We start from the raw sequence: 17,822 nt of genomic DNA, 5'->3' as shown, positions 1-17,822 counted from the left end.
CAGTCAATATTTATTTTTACCCTTTCCTATTTGAGAACAATTGTGGAAACAAAGATGAATTCATTTTGCTTTTTCTTTTTGCCTATCCACCACTATAACACCTTTGTCACAAGAAGAGCACCTATCTTTTCTTTCTTTCTTTTTTTTTTTTGTCCTGCTCTGAACATGACTAAATAACCATTTGGTTGTCCTTACAATAATGTACAAACTTTATGACTTTTGAGTATTAACTAATTGGCAATATTCTTACCAGCATTCTGGTGGTGTTGACAATACACTCATTGCCCAGTTAATTTACTGGAGACATAAATGTGTTCATGAAAACATATATATATGCATACATACATACATACATACTTATATACATGATTTTAATTAATACATTTTGTAGCTTTTTATTATAATTTTTTCAGGTCTTCATAATATTATACTTTCTCCATATAGAAGGGTTTTGGTATATACATTTGGGTGTATAAATTTTATATAATTTAAATATACAACATAATATATGATCTGAATTTAATCAAATAATAAAATTTAGAAATATCAGTTTAGAAATAATTTAGCTTCTGCCATTTTCTCAATAAAACATTGATCTGCATTCTATATACTTCATAAGACACAGAAAATGTTTTTAAAATAATTAACAAGAAACAATAATTTGCTTTCAGTAAATAACTAATATGTGATTGTGAAATGTTGCAGAAATACCTGTTGTCACTCAAATTTAAGACTCTTAGCTTCTGCATCTGTCCAATCTCTTCAGGAAGAAATTCCAGTTTATTGGAACGTAGAGACATAACTGTTACATTCTTACAGCTTCCAATCTATGGGTAACAAAAAAAGTAAGTAAAGAAATACACAGTAAACTATTTTTATATTAATTTTTAATATTAAAATAACTTAATTTACAGATTTCCTTATTACTTTTAAGACTCTCTTAATATGTCTACTGCTTTACTTTTTATAATCTCTCTTTAAAATATGTGTATATATTTTATATATATTCCTTTAGATGTTAAGACAACATATATCACATATTCTTTTGCATATTAGGAAGAATTTTCTTTATAATTTTATTATTAGAATGCTCATTAGCTTCATTGTTTTCATAAATAACATTGTTTTTACAGTCCATCCAAGTGAGTACTAATATATTTATGTTTCTAATAGATCACTCACACACAAAAGATAAAATATTGTTGACATTTCCATAGCCAAGTTAGTTTTATTTCATGTTACAATGATACTTGTCATGTTTATTCATAACTTTTGGCTCTAAAATAATGACATATTGACTATTGTTCCTTCATTATGGAAATGTTTAATAGAAAATGCTAAATTGAAAATATACTTCACATTTTTTTCTTGACAATAAATAAAAATTCCACTTAGAAATAAAAACTAACAGAACCTTTTGGTGAATTCTAAAATAAAAATAATATTATCACACCACATGATACTTTAAAAAAAGTTATTTACATTAAAAATCTTTCACTTCAGAAATGGAAATGTAATTATCCCAGAATGTTACTTATTACTGTTCATAAAAGCAAAATATTTAAATTAAATTATTTAAAATTGTATTCCTTAGCATTGATTAACTTACAATATTTTATTACTTTTCTTTGCAAGTAATGTTTAAGTCTAATGGATTTTCTGGGTCAAAGAACTTATCCCTTATTATTTAAAAAAGAATAATTAACACATACATATACAGATGTTTCCTATATACATTGACAGCTCAACTCACGAATCTGTGTTGCATTGCACCTGTTAAGACTTAATCCCAAAACATATTCATTAAAAGTTAATTAACAGAAACAAGTTTATTCCTCACTTCTCGGGGTAATTCTGGAAGGAAATTCTCATCGACTGCTAATGTTCGAAGACTATGAAGGTAGCCAATAGTAGAAGGTAGAGACTCCAGTTCATTACAGCTGCAGTCAAATTCTTCCAATAAAGATAAACTGAAAAGTTAAATACATTAGTTAGACATATTAAAAGGCAAAATGGAGAAAGAGCTTTTAAAAAGCCACATATCCAAATTCGCTGAACAAAAAGCCTTATTCATCTAGTGCCAACAGTATCATATAAATTATTTTATCAGTTCAGCCAAGTGGTTCAATACCATTTAATGAGTGGTTCAATTTAGTAAAATAAATGTGGCTTATTTTTTCCCTTTCTAAATTCCCCTGCCATTTAACTGAGCCATTGAATAATGACACAAGGTTTTGTTTGTTTTTATACAACTAAAGTGCCATTTATAGCCTGGTGTTCCTAATGCATATCTTTGGAATGGATGCACATAACTGTCATGGCAGAGGTAAGTGGAGGGCAGGTCCACAAGAGGGAGGATAAAGGGGGCAAAACATTAACAACAAATCATTACAGTCTAGGCATTTTACTAAGCATTTTAAAGATAGAAATAACTAATCTTTACCTTATGACAACTCTATAAGATAGTTATTATTTTTAAACCCATTTTACAGATAAGGAAATTGAGGCCTTCAGAGGCTAAATAACTTGCCCGAGGCCACACAAAGTAGGAAAGCTGCACACAGTATGCCTCCTCTGTATTTTCTTGCCTCTCAGGGCATCTGTAGCAGAGGCTATGGACAGGGCTCATTTTAGCCTGCAGATATGTTTGGTTTGGTTTACATAGTATTTTATTTTATTTTTTTAAAGACTGATTTATTCATTTTAGAGGGAGAGAGAGCAGTGGGGAGGAGCAGATGGCGCGAATCTCAAGTCGACTGTCCACTGAGTGAAGAGCCCGATGCAGGGCTCAATCTCACGACCCCGAGATCATGACCTGAGTTGAAACCAAGGGTCAGATGCTTAACTGACTGAACCACCCGGGCACCCCTACATAGTATTTTAAAACGTGGTAAACTCTACATAATGACCTAGGCTTTTGTGCCTCTTGAAAGAGGGAAATCTGGCACTCCCGGGCTGTGATTCTTCCATGACAAGCAACAGAAACAGAGTAATGGGTGCTGCCTTCACATGAACACAGTTCTGTAGTTTGTCACAATCCTTATATGTATAGCCAGTTTTAACCCAGACTTACAACCAGAAATTGTATAAATGCACATTCATGTTTTCACCAGGGAATAAGACATTTCAATATCTGGTTTGAGGTAGCTGGGAAAGAAAGACGGCCTGTCACTGAGGGAGCACTATCTGTAGTTAAGTTGTCGTTGATGTTGTTGTTAATATTATTACACTGTTATTACCATTCACATCATCATTATTACTGTAATAAGAAGGAACCCCCAAGTGTGAGTTAGTGGGAGTTAGAGCTGTCGAATCAGCTTCCTTTTTTTACGTCTTGGAACTAGTTGGCTGGAATGCAATTTACTCCCATCATTTAGTTAATGGGTAAACATAGAAATTAAGCATATAGGTTTTAAGTCAGTTAGAATGGATTTGTGCTTCAGCTATGTCACTTACTAGATAGATGTGTTATCTTGGGTATCAAACAATAAAACAACGACTACAGCTCAAAAACCAAAGCTGATTTTGTTTACCTGCCAGGCAAAGGAACATACCAGGGAAGAAATTCACTGAGTAGTGCTCCGACGGGGAAGAGTCAGTGCCAAGAGGGGGTGGTCCCAGTGGAATACGTCCATTAAAGATTAAATATTTGCATTATGGAGAGGGTGGAATGAGTTCACAAGTCTGTGTACAGTTAAGTAAATCAAGTCCCGTTAACCATGGGTCAGGAAAGAATAATTTGGTAGGTCGAGTCTGACCCTGACTAAGGTAACTCATGCTTCATGGTCCTTATCGGCTTCAACTGGTTAGAACCAGATGCAGTGAAACACGGCATTCAGCTTTGAATAATATCTCGTAAGCAAATGCTGTTTTAGTGAACAATTCTCCTTTTACATAGACAAGGCATATAACTTTTTCTCTGAGCCTTAGTTTCTTTACATTTGCAAAGAGAATACTAATAATTCTGGCTGCATCCAGTTGCTCTGAGTATTTTATGAAATATTGTTAAGAATTTAGCCCAGGACCTGCCATAAAATACATGCTCGGGAAATTTTTCTCTTTGTATTAGTGAACCCTGATAAATTCATTTCTAAATCCTTTGAGGCCCCCATATGCAGGGGTGGTTATGTCGCAGGGTGCTGGGTACGTATGGCTATGTGTGCGTGTGTGTGCGTGTGTGTGCGTGTGTGTGTGTGTGTGTGTGTGTGGTTGGTGGGGGCAGGCATCAATGTATGTGTGAAACCCAGTAACAGTTTGTTTCTAAAAAAAATGTCTAGCCCACTGCCTTACGTATATAATGTACTTAATAAATTTGATAGAATTGAATAAACCATCTGTCAATGGTTTAGGGTAATGTACTCAGCAAGTGGTCATAAAAGTACTGGAGACTTTTAAAAATAAAAATTTCAGATGCATGTTCAGAGGTAGAAGTCAAAGACTTAAACAGTTCAAATATAATGGAGGTTTCTCATTTTTCCTTTCTTTTATAAAAACATTCTTTAAAATAAAAACATGTTTTGAGGTTAATCTTGAGTAACAGTAAAGCAGCCCTTACTTTGCATTGTTCTGATATGAACACATTTCAGTCATCATGGTTTCATTAAATAACATTATCCCTCCATCACCAAGGCTCAAACTTCTGTATATTAACTGTGAGTGACTGCATAAAACATAGATTACACTCTTAACTCTGGGGCCCACAAATCACAGTGTAAATAGCAGATGCACATCATGATCAGCAACTGTCACATTCCTTCTTTCTAAGGCTGTCAGCGATTTGTCCCTAAACATCTGTCATTCCGTTCAAACCACAAACAGTACCTCATGTAGTTGTTTTGCCTTCTTGTCAATCAGTAGAGAGATATTATAGGTATAGTAATTTAATATTTCTAGCACTATTACTATTGGAAAATGTTCTTGGTCTCCCTAATTCTCTTGATGATTTAAATGAAAATGTGAAAACTTGCTTTTTATCACCAAGGACAACTTCATTAACCCTGCCAACGGACCAAGGAGTTATTTCAACTTTGAAAGCCAATCTTACACAGACTTTTGAATAGGCTATCAATGCTACAACTGGAGATCATACAATTTCTTTAGCTGAGTTTTGGAAGAAATATGACATAAAGCGTACAAATGAAAATTTGCAAGCATCATGGCAGGAAGTCACAGCAAGTGATATGCGTGCATTAGAGCAGAAACTTACACCACACAGTGCAAACAACTTTGCAGGGCCTGGACAAACATAACTAGAGCTACAGAAGAACTAGCTGACTGTGGGGATGTTGCCTGCCACTCTTCACGGGACCCTTCATACGCTGCCAGAGGAACTTAGTGGCAAGCTTATTGACATAAATGAGGGAAGTGGTTGTAATGCAAAGGATGAAGATGTCTTAGAGGAAGTGACACTGGTAATAAACTTCACATTAAAGGAACTCTCAGGGTGGCACCTGGGTGGCTCAGTAGGTTAAGTGTCTGCCTTCTGCTTAGGTCATGATCCCAGGGACGTGGGATTGAGCCACATATGGGGCTCCTGACTCAGCGGGGAGCCTGCTTTCCCTCTCCCTCTGCCTGCCGCTTCCCCTACTTGTGCTCTCTCTCTCTCTCTGTCCAATAAATAAATAATATCTAAAAAAAAAAAGGACTCTCAGGAATGTCTCATGACACTGAAAGCACAAAGGATAGAAGTTGGGAAGCCTATTTAAGCTTAAAAATACAATTCACTGATGCATAGGAAAGACGTTCACTCTGAATTATGATTTACCATGATGAAAAGAAGGCAAGTACTGTTCAAACTAATCTTGATAATTTTTTTTTTACAAAAAGCCCACTTTAATTCTTGATGTTCTTTCTGTTTACAAAGACAGTGAACTAGATGAATAATAGTTTTACTATTTTTCCATTTCCCTATACACTTATAAACAACCATAATAGTATTTAATGTTTTAAAAAAGGTTTTAAAGACCTTCAGGCAGAACTATCATAGTTTTCCCTTATTGATTATTTTTTTAAAGATTGTAATATTTATTTATTTGACAGAGAGAGAGAGCACAAGCAGGGAGAGTGGCAGAAGGGGGGGAGAGGGTGAAGCAGGCTCCCAACCTATGGGGGGCTCCATGGCAGACACCTAACCGACTGAGCCACCCAGGCGCCCCTCCGTCATTGATTATTAAGGCTGTTGCATGGTTTCAGCTTGAATGGTTGTTTTCACAGTCCTCCACCCCTGTGCAAAGTGAGAACTTCTTGCACTGAAAAAGACAACATTTTGACTGCACTTTGGGCTGTACTGAATTAATAATTTATAGTCTGGAAGAATTTTACATGTCTGGGTTATACAGAAAGCTATTAGATGCAAAATATGCCCTCTTCAATGATCTCTGAAATTTAAAAGATTTAAACTCATAACATTCCAGTTGACTTTGTTGATGGCAATCCTGTGGAATCACTTAAGGTATTTTAATACAGGATCCTCCTTGACAAAAACAGTTATATCACATTTACTCAGATTATCACTGGCTTTCAAAAGATAGAGAAAAATAAGTGAAATTGGTCACCAGAGAAAGACAAATACTGTATGATCTCACTTGTATGTGGAACCTAAAACAAAACGAAACAGCTCATAGATACAGAGAACCAACTGGCACTTGCCAGAAGTGGGGCTAGGGGATGGGAGAAATGGGTGAATGTGGTCAAAAGGTACAGACTTCCAGTTACAAAATAAGTAAGCCATGTGGATATAATGTCCTGCATGGTGACTATAGTTAACAATACTGTATGTATTGTATATTTTAAAGTTGTTAAGAGAATAGATCTTAGAAGTTCTCATCACAAGCAAAAAATTTTTTTGTAACTATGTATGGTGTTGTACATCTGAAACTAATATAATGTTATGTCAGGTATAGCTTAATAAAAATACATTCATTATACTTTTTGCAAAAAAAAAAGATAGACCAAAATTTCCTCCCTTTATTTTTAGAATTATTATCTGTAGTCTATAATTGTACACATTAAAAGGAAAAACAAACTGCAAAGAAAGTGTAAAATACTTTAAAGCAGTGCTTCCCAAACTTCAGAGTGCCTATAAATCACCAAGAGAACTTATTAAAATGCAAACTCAGAGTCAGCGGTTGGGGTGGGCCTAGATCCTGCATTTATAACAAGTTCATAGGTGATGTAAATGCTGCTGGTCATAGGACCACACACCACACACTGAGTTAGTTGTAAGGCTTTAAATAAAGTCCCTGCAAATATTTCAAGAGTATCATTTAAACACACACACACACACACACACACACACACACACACAATGACACACTCATAAAAGCTAAAATCTATATTAAATATTACAAGAGTTGTGTTCAGTGAAGCTTTGCCTTAGTTCACACGTTAGAACTACTACTAAAGTAGGCTACTGAGGGTTGTAATGCTGGAAACTAAACAAAAATAATAGTATTGACTTAATCTTCTAAAAATAGTCTCTACATTTTTCTCTAGTTTGGTCTTCATGAATTAGTTTTGGCTGAGAAGATATTACTGTATCATTACCTAGCTAATCAGTAAGAGAGATGGTGAATATATTACATGGATAATCTGTAATTTCACTTTAACATCATTCATGAAAATTAGAAACCATTAGATACTATTAAATGTTCTATTAACGTAGATGTTAAAAAACATAAAAATAAATGGCTTTGGGCTTCATTTTCTTTGTTCAGTTTTAACTCTATAGAAATAATGTAATTCAGTGGAAAATATTCAGACAGGCTTGGGTTCTAATTCTAGTGTGACCACTTAATAGCTGAGTGACTTTTGTCTATGATTAATCCCTGTTTTCTCATCTGTAAAACTGATTGATAATGCCTAATACTGAGAGTTTCAAAGAGGATCAAATGTATGTTAAGTCCCTGGTATATATATGCCACTTCAATAAAATGACCTGTTTCAAGGTGGAGAGTACCCTGAAAAAAATCTTGAATAATATTTCTGAAATATATAAAAGTTATCCTGTGATATTCCCTTTTTAAAATGCATTGTTTCATATAAACAAAACCTTCTAGTAGATAAAATGTAAAACTACATGCAATTGATTAGTAAGGCATTGGAGCTAGACAAATTTAAGATGATGTATAGAATTTAATTGTATTTGCAAAGGTTTGGTAGAAAGGGATATATAGGCATAACTTGGAGATATTATGGGTTTGGTTCCAGACCACCAAAACAAAATGAATGTCACAATAAGGTGAGTCAAGTGAATATTTTGGTTTTCCTATAATATTTGGTGAATGTAAAACTTATGTTTATACTATACTACAGTGTAATATTAAGTGTACAATAGCATTATGTCTAAAAATGTACATATTCTAATTTTTTTCTATAAAATACTAACCATCGTCTGAGCTTTCAGTGAGTCATAATCCTTTTGCTGTGGAGGGACTTGGCTTGATGTTGATAGCAGCTGACTGATCAGGGTGGTGGTTGCTGAAGGTTTTTGTAAACTTTCTTAAAATAAGACTACAATGAAGTTTGCCATATCAGTTTACTCTTCCTTTCATGAACCATTTTTCTGTAACATGTGATGCTGTTTTTTAGCATTTTACATACAGTAGAACTTCTTTCAAAATTGGAGTCAGTCCTCTCAAACCCTGCTGCTGCTTTATCAATTAAGTTTATGTAATATACTTGTTGTCATTTCAACAATCTTCACAGCATCTTCACCAAGAGTAGATTCCATCTCAAGAAACCAGTCTCTTTGCTCATTCATAAGAAGCAACTCCTCATCTACTGGATGTTTTATCATGAGATGCAGCACTTCCATCATATCTTCAGGCTCCACTTCTAATTCTAATTCTCTTGCAATTTCTACCACATCTGCAGGTACTTCTCCACCGAATTCTTGAACCCCTAAAAGTCATCCATGAGGGTTGCAATCAACTTCTTCCAAACTCATGTTAATCTTAATATTTTGACTTCTTCCCATGAATTATAAATGTTCTTAGTGACATCTAGAATGATGAATTCTTTCCAGGAGGCTTTCAATTTACTTTTCCCAGATCTATCAGAGGCATAACTGTCTATAGCAAGTATAGCCTTACAAATTGTATTTCTTAAATAATAAGACTTAAAAGTGAAAATGACTCTTGGATCCATGGGCTGCAGAATGCTATTGTGTTGGCAGGCATGAAAACAGATCAGTTTCATTGTGCATCTCCATCAGAGCCCTTGGGTGAAAGTGCGCATTGCCAATGAATGAGCAGTAATATTTTGAAAGGAATCTTTTTTCCTAAGCAGTAGGTCTCAAAAGTGGGCTTACAATATTCAGTAGATCATTTTGTAAATAGATGTGCTCTCATCCATTTATAGAGCACAGGCAGAGGAGATTTAGCAAAACTCTTAAGGGTCCTAAGATTTTTGGAATGGTAAATGAGCACTGGCTTCAACTAAAATAACCAGCTAGGGGTGCCTGGGTGGCTCAGTCAGTAAGCATCCAACTCTTGATTTCTTGGGGTTATGGGATTGAGCTCTGCCTTGGGCTCCACACTCAGCAGGGAGTCTGCTTCTCTCCCTCTCCCTCTGCTCCTCCCCTTTACCCTGTGTATGTGTGTGCCTGTGCATGCACACTTGTGCTCTCTCTGTCTCAAATAAATAAATAAATCTTTAAAAAATAAATAAAAAAATCACCAGCTGCATTAGCTCCTAATAAGAAAGTCAGCCTGTCCTTTGAAACTTTGAAGCCACACATTAATTTCTCTTCTCTAGCTGTGAAAGTCCTAGGTGGCATCTTCATCCAATAGAAGGTTGTTTCATCTATATTGAAAATCTATTGTTTAGTGTAGCCGCCTTCATTATTATAGTTAGATTTTCTGGATAACTTACTGTAGCTTCTAAATCAGCACTTGCTGCTTTACCTTGCACTTTTATGTTATGGAAAGAGCTTCTTTCCTTAAACCTCATGTACCAACTCTGCTAGCTTCCAACTTTTCTTCTGTACCTCCTCACCTCTCTCAACCTCCAAAGAATTGAAGAGATTTTTGCTCTGGATTAGGCATTGTTAGGGAAGAGAATATTGGGGCTGGTTTGATCTAACCAGACCATGAAAACTTCTTCCATATTGGCTATAAGACCGTTTTGTGTTCCTATCATTCATGTGTTCACTAGAGTAGCAGTTGTAATTTCCTCGAAGAACTTTTCATTTGCATTCACAACTTGGCTGTTCAGCACAAGAGGTCTTGTTTTTGGCCTATCTTGGATTTTGACTTGTCTTCCTCACTAAGCTAAAACATTTCTAGCTTTTGATTTAAAGTGTGAGATGTGCAATTCTTTCTTTCACGTGAACACTTAGAGACTGCTGTAGGGTTAATATTTGGCCTAATTTCAATATTGTTGTGTCTTGGCAAATAAGGAAGGTCGAGGAGAGGGAGGAAAAGGGGGAACAGCTGGTTGGTAGACCGGTTTGAACAAAAATGACATTTACAGATAAATTTGCTGTCTTACATAGGTGCAGTTCATGGTGCCCCTAAACAATTACAGTAGTAACGTCAAAGATCACTGATCACAGATCACCATAACAAATATAATAATGATGAAAAAGTTTGAATTATTGTGAGAATTACCAAAATGAGACATAGAGACATGAAGTGAGCAAATGCTGTTGGAAAAATGGCACTGATAATGTTGCTCAATGCAAGGTTACCACAAACCTTCAATTTGTAAAAAGAACTCAGCATTTGTGGAATACAATAAAATGAGGTATGTGTGTAATAACTAAAGAGAGATATATAAAACTTGTTTGGAAAAGACAAGTTGCTTAAATAGCTACTGCCTGAAAGCATCAGGATATCCCCGGAGTTAAGAGACCAAACTGGAGCCAGCCAGCTGGGATTGGAGTCTGGAATGGAACAATTACTAGCAGCAATATCCTTGTCAAGTTATTTAAATACTCTGTACCTTAGTTTCATCACTGGGCACAAGAGGGTGATAACAGTAGTTAACCATGTGTTACAAGGGCTAAATACGGGTAAAACACTTAGAATGGGCCCATAATGAATGCTAAGCAACTTTTGCTATTATCCTTATTTTCAGAGATTGTAAAATCAATTTCATTTAATGTAGGCAAAGAATCAAGTTTTAGACTCTATCCTTAATTTTGTCATTAATATTAGGTAAGTCACTTGTGCTGCTTCTAAACAATGCAAGAAATTAACAAAATTGAAACTAATTCTTTTCTGTAACGTTTACTCAATGAAACTCACCCAGTTTTTGTACTAAATCCTACAGTCTAAGGTGAATTCAGTCAAATCTTGGTGGAAACAGCATTTGTTGGGAATAGTCAATCAATTAGAGCTTTTACCCGTGAAACATCTATGTTGACTGATTTTGAACAGAGTTACCATCATTGTCAAGACAATATACTTTCCATTTAACACAATTTTCCCATTTCCAAAGTAATCACTGATCTTTCCCTTCCTTTGGATTCTTTAGGAAGTTAATTAGGTTGACTGAAAAGAATACCTATATTTTTTTTTATTATAGGAGAAAAGCACCAACCAAATGTAAAATTCTATTCAGAAGTATTTTTTTTTAAGTGAACATTTCTACAACCTATGAGTAGAAAAAAGCTTCGCTCATTGCAAAAGAACACTGAAAAAAGATTCTAAATGCTTCAAGATACGATACTGATTTTTTTTAACCAACCAAAATGTAGAAAAATTTAATTTATGCTGCATTTATAATTTGGCCACAGCTCATAAATGGTCACAGTCCTAAATTATCGAGGCAGGAAGTGAAGGAGAAAATAGGCAGTAGAAGACATTACATTTTAATGTAATGGCTTTTAAATGGAAATCATTGCTGGTTTTGTACCTTAACTGAAATCTTATACAATCACTGAAGTTTCATTTGATCATTTCTCTGTACCTTTCTCAATAACTTTACTTTTTCTATAAGGATCACTCTATCACTTTGGGAAATACATTACAATCTTTTTCTTTTGTGTTTAAATTTCTCTCTCTAGGTCCTTAGACCTGACAACAAAATAATATGATTCTAAAGGCTTATTCTTGAGGACTCTGCCAAAAAGCTCAGAAACAATTTCAAACAGTGCTTTTCTTGAGAGTATATTTTGTAAGTTTAAAATATGTATGTCACGGACTAAATGTTTGTGTCCCCTCTCCCAATTCATATGTTAAAGCCTTAACCTCCAGTGTGATAGTATTTGGATATGGGCCTTTGGGAGGTAATTAGGGTTAGATGAAGTCATTGAGGATGGGGCCTTCATAATGGGATCAGTGCCCTTATAAGAAGAGACACTAGAGAACTAGTCTGTCTCTTTCTCTCTGTATACGCAAAGAAAAGATTATGTGAGCTCATTGAAAGATGGTAGCTGCTTGTAAGCCAAAAGAGGAGTCCTCAGAATGAAATCTACTTGCCACCACCTTGATCTTGGACCTCCCAGCCCCCAGAAATGTGATACACAAATTTGTGTTGTTTTAGAGGCCTAGTCTGTGATATTTAATTATGAGCAGACTAAGACAGTATATTATTATATTTGAAAATCAATATAAAACATTTTTCTTTTTAAACACTGGATGTTTATTCATGTTATATTACTAATCCTCACACAAATGAACATAAACAACACTAAATAAATAAATGTCTTTTTAATTATTACTATTCATGACTATTATAATTTATTGAAAGCTATCCACCACTAAGTCTCACAACAACCTCTGAGATGAATTATTTTTTCCATTTTTCAGATGAGAAAACTGCAATTCTGAGATGTGAAGTGACATGTTCACGGTTCATTAATTAAGGAGTGGAGAAGCCAGGATTGAAATCTGTCTAGTTCCAAGCTTGCAAACATTCGCCTCTGCCAGACTGCTCAGGTACACACAATGAAGGAGATTAAACATACTCAAGACATGATCCCAGACTTAAGGAGCCTATATTCTAGTTGGTAAGACAAGGCAAAACAATGGACAAGTTAAATGATGATACAAAAGATAATAAAGAAACTGATGTGAGAAATGGAAAAAATATCACAAGTTAGAATGTTCTCTAACTTGTATACAAAGTTCCCAAAACTTATTTGTCCATGAAACTTATCTTTGCATCATACTTATTAAAATCCCAAGTGATAATTGTATTGAGAAATATAATTCAGAAAATGCTGGTCTAGTTTGTAGGTGTACTATGACTTTTAATTTAGAGGAGGAAGCTGCAGTGGTCTGGGTGGGCAGAAGAGAGAAGAGAGAATTAAGTTGTAAAAACAGTAAATATATTTCTTGAATCCAAATCCCAGAAATGCAAATTAACTAAGTCAATATTTTTTTTTTACTTTATCAAACTATTTTTTGAAAATACTTATTGAATATGTAGCACTTTCTATTTATTAATACATTTAATCTTCACAACATTCTTATGAGGTAGGCATTATTATTATGATTTCCATTTTATGAGGAGGAATCTAAGGCTCTGTGACCCAATAGCAAATCAAAGAGCCAGAGTTTGAACCCAGAAGGTCTGGCTCCAGAGCCAAAGCAACCAACCACTGTGGTAAACTTCCTCTCTAAAGCAGCTTCATTTTAAACTTCCTCTCTAAAGCAGCATTTCAGGTAATTCTGATACAGGCACAATAGTTTAGGGTTTGAGAAGGTAGCTGAGAGCTGAAAGCTGAATCTAGATAGTTGTTCTCAAACTTTAGCATGCATCAGAATCCCCTCAAGGGCTTGTTTACACAGAGATTGCCAGCCCAATGCCCAAAGTTTCTCATTCAGTCGTTCGGGGTTTTCCCTCATTCAGTAGATCGGGGTAGTCTCAGAATGTGCATTGCCAACAAGTTCCCAGTTGAAGCTGATGCTGCTGATCAGACAACCGCATGCTGAGAACCACTGGTTTAGATGAGACAATGGAAAAACTTAAATATTGTGTAAAGGAATTTGGGTTTTATCTACGGAAAGGTGTGTGTGTATGTATGTGTGTGCACATGAGCACGTGCATGTGTGGTTGTGTCTGTGTGTCTATGTGTGTCCGTGTTTTGTCTTTAATCTTTTGACTAGTGTAACATTACATAATAGAAAATTCATAAATTACAGAGAGTATATGATAAAAGCAAGTCTCCCTGTTTATTCTATTCACCAGCCCCCACATTCCCCTCCCTAAAGCCGTGTACATTTCTAGTTTCTTATGTCTCCTTCCATGATTAGGAAACAGAGGGAAAAATATTTTTTAGCATTCGGGTACCTAGAATAAACTTCATGTATTTTCTTGTTATGACAGTCTAGCAAGTAGACTACTGGAATTTGCCATCTAGGGTATTGACATCATATAGGCTAAACATCTGAATCAAAGAACTAGAGAATTTTAAATGTAGGTAGATACTATAAATGAGGAAACTAAGCCAACAGAGAGGTTTGATTACACACAGTGGGTGGCATAGCCATGGTTCACACCCATGTTGTTCGACTCCAAAGCCAGTGCTCCTTGCACTATCCCCCAGGAATTTGAGGCCCAATGAGAAGAAGGGACTTACCCAGCTTTGCTTAGTTACTTAAATTTCCTGATTCCCAGTCCAACAGTCTTTTTGTTTGACCATACTTTATAAGGGAATGACTTTTAAAAATTTCCATTCAGATTTTTGAGTTTTTATTGCTTTTGCCCAAGGATATGAAGCTAAGAAAGAGAAGGTTTAGTATGCAGTTTCTCTTCCTCTGGAAGATCCTTTGCCTCTAGAGCAGTGGGACCCATTAAATTACAATATTACAAAATGTGTGACTCAACTATCATATATATATTAAGAGGCATCATAGGTCAATTAACAGCTTAGCCTTGAAATCTGTTGACTTCTCTCAGCCTCAGTCTCTGTAACTGTTGATAGGGAGAGGGAGATAATCATACACATAGAATACTGTTTATTGGGGCTTTAACTCAATAGGAATGTGTGTAAAGCACCAAACATGGTATTTGGCAGAATGCGGGGAAAAAAAGTTATTTATTATTATTTTTCATTGTACATTCAATTTGTAGAGTGGCTAGAAATTCTAGGTACAAATTAAGGTCTGAGAACAAAAATAATCAATTTTACAAATCATTTCGCACAAAAATCATGGAATCCATTTGAACTGTGAAAAATGTTCAAAAATTAAGTCTTCTAGCAGTTTTTAATAGTTGGATTACTAAAAACGATCTAAGAAAATTCTAACATATTGAAATATTCTAAGTGCAGAATGAGAATATCACTACAGCTGGTCTTAACATTTCTAGGATTTTGGTGTCCAGAGTTCTAGGTAGCATGTTTCCTAATAAATGCAGACTATTCTCCTGTTTACAAAACACTTTCTGCATGTGCCCTAGGGTGCCATTAAATAAGATCATAATCAAATTTCACATCTAGGCCTTGCACTAAACCTCTGATCTATCAATTCTGAATTCCCTAAGAAAAAAAAAGCTATCATTGTTATTGTTATTGTTATTTTTACCTCATATAGATTGCTTATTATGGTATATTATAAAATTTTAGATATTTAGTTTATTTTTTGCCATACATGCAAATTCAAAACATTTGTATGCAGGTGCTATCTTGAAGTGAGAACATAAGTTAGACAATGGTTCTTGTAATTTTATTGTACAAAACATGATGTGAGGGGTGCCTGGGTGGCTCAGTTGGTTAAGCAACTGCCTTCGGCTCAGGTCATGATCCTGGAGTCCCGGGATCGAGTCCCGCATTGGGCTCCCTGCTCAGCAGGGAGTCTGCTTCTCCCTCTGACCCTCTCATGCTCTCTCTATCTCATTCTCTCTCTCTCAAATAAATAAATAAAATCTTTAAAAAAACATGATGTGATATAGAACAGATATCTTCAAACTTGTGGATCTTAGGACTGTTGACACTCTTAAAAATCATCAGTAACTCTAAAGAACATGTGTTTATATTGTGTATATATGTTATAATATGCGTTTACATATCTATTGGTATCCTTTATATTATAGATTAAAATAGGAGTTTTAAAAATAATTACTACCTGTTAAATAATAATAGTAAACCTATAACATGTTAAATAACATTTTTATTCAAAGTAACTATATTTTTCTAAACAAAAACATTTAGTGAAGAAAGTGACATTGTTTTTATTTTTGCAAATCTCTTCAATATTTGGCTTAATAGATGGTACTGGATCTCATATCTGCTTGTGCATTCAATCTGTTGTGATGTATTGTTTTGACTGAATTATATATAACAATTATATATATAGCAACAATTATATATATCCAGCCTCACATAGATATGTTGTTGGAAAAGAGAGGAATATTTCAATAGTCCTTTTGGATCATTGTGATTTTTCTTTGATACTACACCAAAACACAACAAGTGGCATTTTTTTAGGGGATAACTGCAATGTAGAGTCTGAAATTGTATCAATGAACTTTTCTTATTCTTCATACCAATACATTAAAATCAACTGGTCTATTTTGCATTCTGAATGGGTCTTATACCCATGTCTGATTTTGTAATTCATGCATTGGTTATTTGGATATACTGCTTCACTGAGTTATACAGATTTTCCAGATGTTGACACATTTCATAACGTATTATCAACAAATTACATTAATTTATATCACACTAATCTTATCAGAAAAGCCTGTAAGGATTGGGAAGTTGTCAAGGTCACAGTGGCATATAGGAATTTTCCAAAATTCCAATCTTTGCTTGAGAGCTCAAATTTTACTGTCAGCAACAAACACTGTTAGTTGTTTTCCTTGAAGTGATAAGCTCACTTTGTTCATTTTCGACAAAATGTCTGCCCAAAACCCAAGTTTAAATAACCAGTTTGTCAGTCATCTTTTTCTTAAAGACTATGTTTTTTAGAGTTGTCTTAGGTTCACAGCAAAATTGAGAAGGTATAGAGATTTCCCATACACTTCCCATTGGCTTCTTTCTGTTTCTTAGTTTTTTCACCAGTTTTTTTGTTTTTTGTTTTCTTTTGTTTTAGTTCATTCCTCTAACACTTCCTTTTTATTTTCTCTGAAACAATAATCAAAGGAAGATAATGGCACTTATATATATATAAAAGAACATGAGCTTTTATGATAAGTTCTTAAAATTTATCCCTGTAAACCAGTAATCAACCTTGAACTGAATAGGCCCATTTATCTTTGATGAATCTTTTTCATACTTTCAAAGGCAAATAATTTTGTTTTTATAAATAACATTTATAGTACTATTATATAGTACTGCTACTATAAATAACAATTACTAAAAATAATGTATAAATCACTTAGAGTGTAATGGTAACATTTACAAACTACAGAGCTTTATACAAATTGGTTTGATTTCATAAGACACATTCAAGTGAATGTCAAGCTGCTATGCAGTCAAAAATATCAAATTAATAGTATCTGGGAAATTATAGGCAATAACATAACTAATGATCCGGGTAATTGCTTTGCTTATGAAAGAATCATAGTTATTTCACATGATATTATATAGTGTGTCAATGCAATGTTCAGATATAAAACTAAATTAAGATAGAAAATGTTTTGAAGTAAAAAAATTCAACATATCCTTTTGTTTCTGGCTCAGAGGGGTTGACAGATATGAAACTTTGGCACTTACTTTCCGATTGTGTTGGGTAGCATTGTAAGTTGATTGTCATCTACTTTTAGAGTAGTTAGTTTTTTCAACAGTCCTAAAACAGAGAAGAAGGTTTATTAATACATAAGAACAGATCTCTGGTAGGAAATACAATATGAAAGAAAAAGAATCACTTGTGACGACTGTCATGTCAATTGGCTACACTCTGCTTATATAAACCTACAAATATGTTTGT

The 17,822-nt window shown here is 34.5% G+C and overlaps 1 protein-coding gene across 2 annotated transcripts in view; it reads right to left on the bottom strand.

The window, feature by feature from the left end:
* The window catches only part of LRRC7 (leucine rich repeat containing 7), a 939,042-nt gene that overhangs the window by 120,184 nt on the left and 801,036 nt on the right, over nucleotides 1-17,822 (bottom strand). For both annotated transcript variants that reach the window (XM_027572982.2, XM_027572991.2), the window contains 3 exons: nucleotides 17,609-17,681; nucleotides 1,841-1,970; nucleotides 712-827 (listed from right to left, as the gene is read on the bottom strand). In XM_027572982.2, the coding sequence (XP_027428783.1) occupies nucleotides 712-827; nucleotides 1,841-1,970; nucleotides 17,609-17,681 (319 nt within the window). The remainder of the gene's footprint in view (nucleotides 1-711; nucleotides 828-1,840; nucleotides 1,971-17,608; nucleotides 17,682-17,822) is intronic.

The sequence above is a fragment of the Zalophus californianus genome, chromosome 4 (assembly GCF_009762305.2).
Source record: "Zalophus californianus isolate mZalCal1 chromosome 4, mZalCal1.pri.v2, whole genome shotgun sequence".
NCBI lineage: Eukaryota > Metazoa > Chordata > Mammalia > Carnivora > Otariidae > Zalophus > Zalophus californianus.
This window is presented reverse-complemented; position numbering and strand designations above follow the sequence as displayed.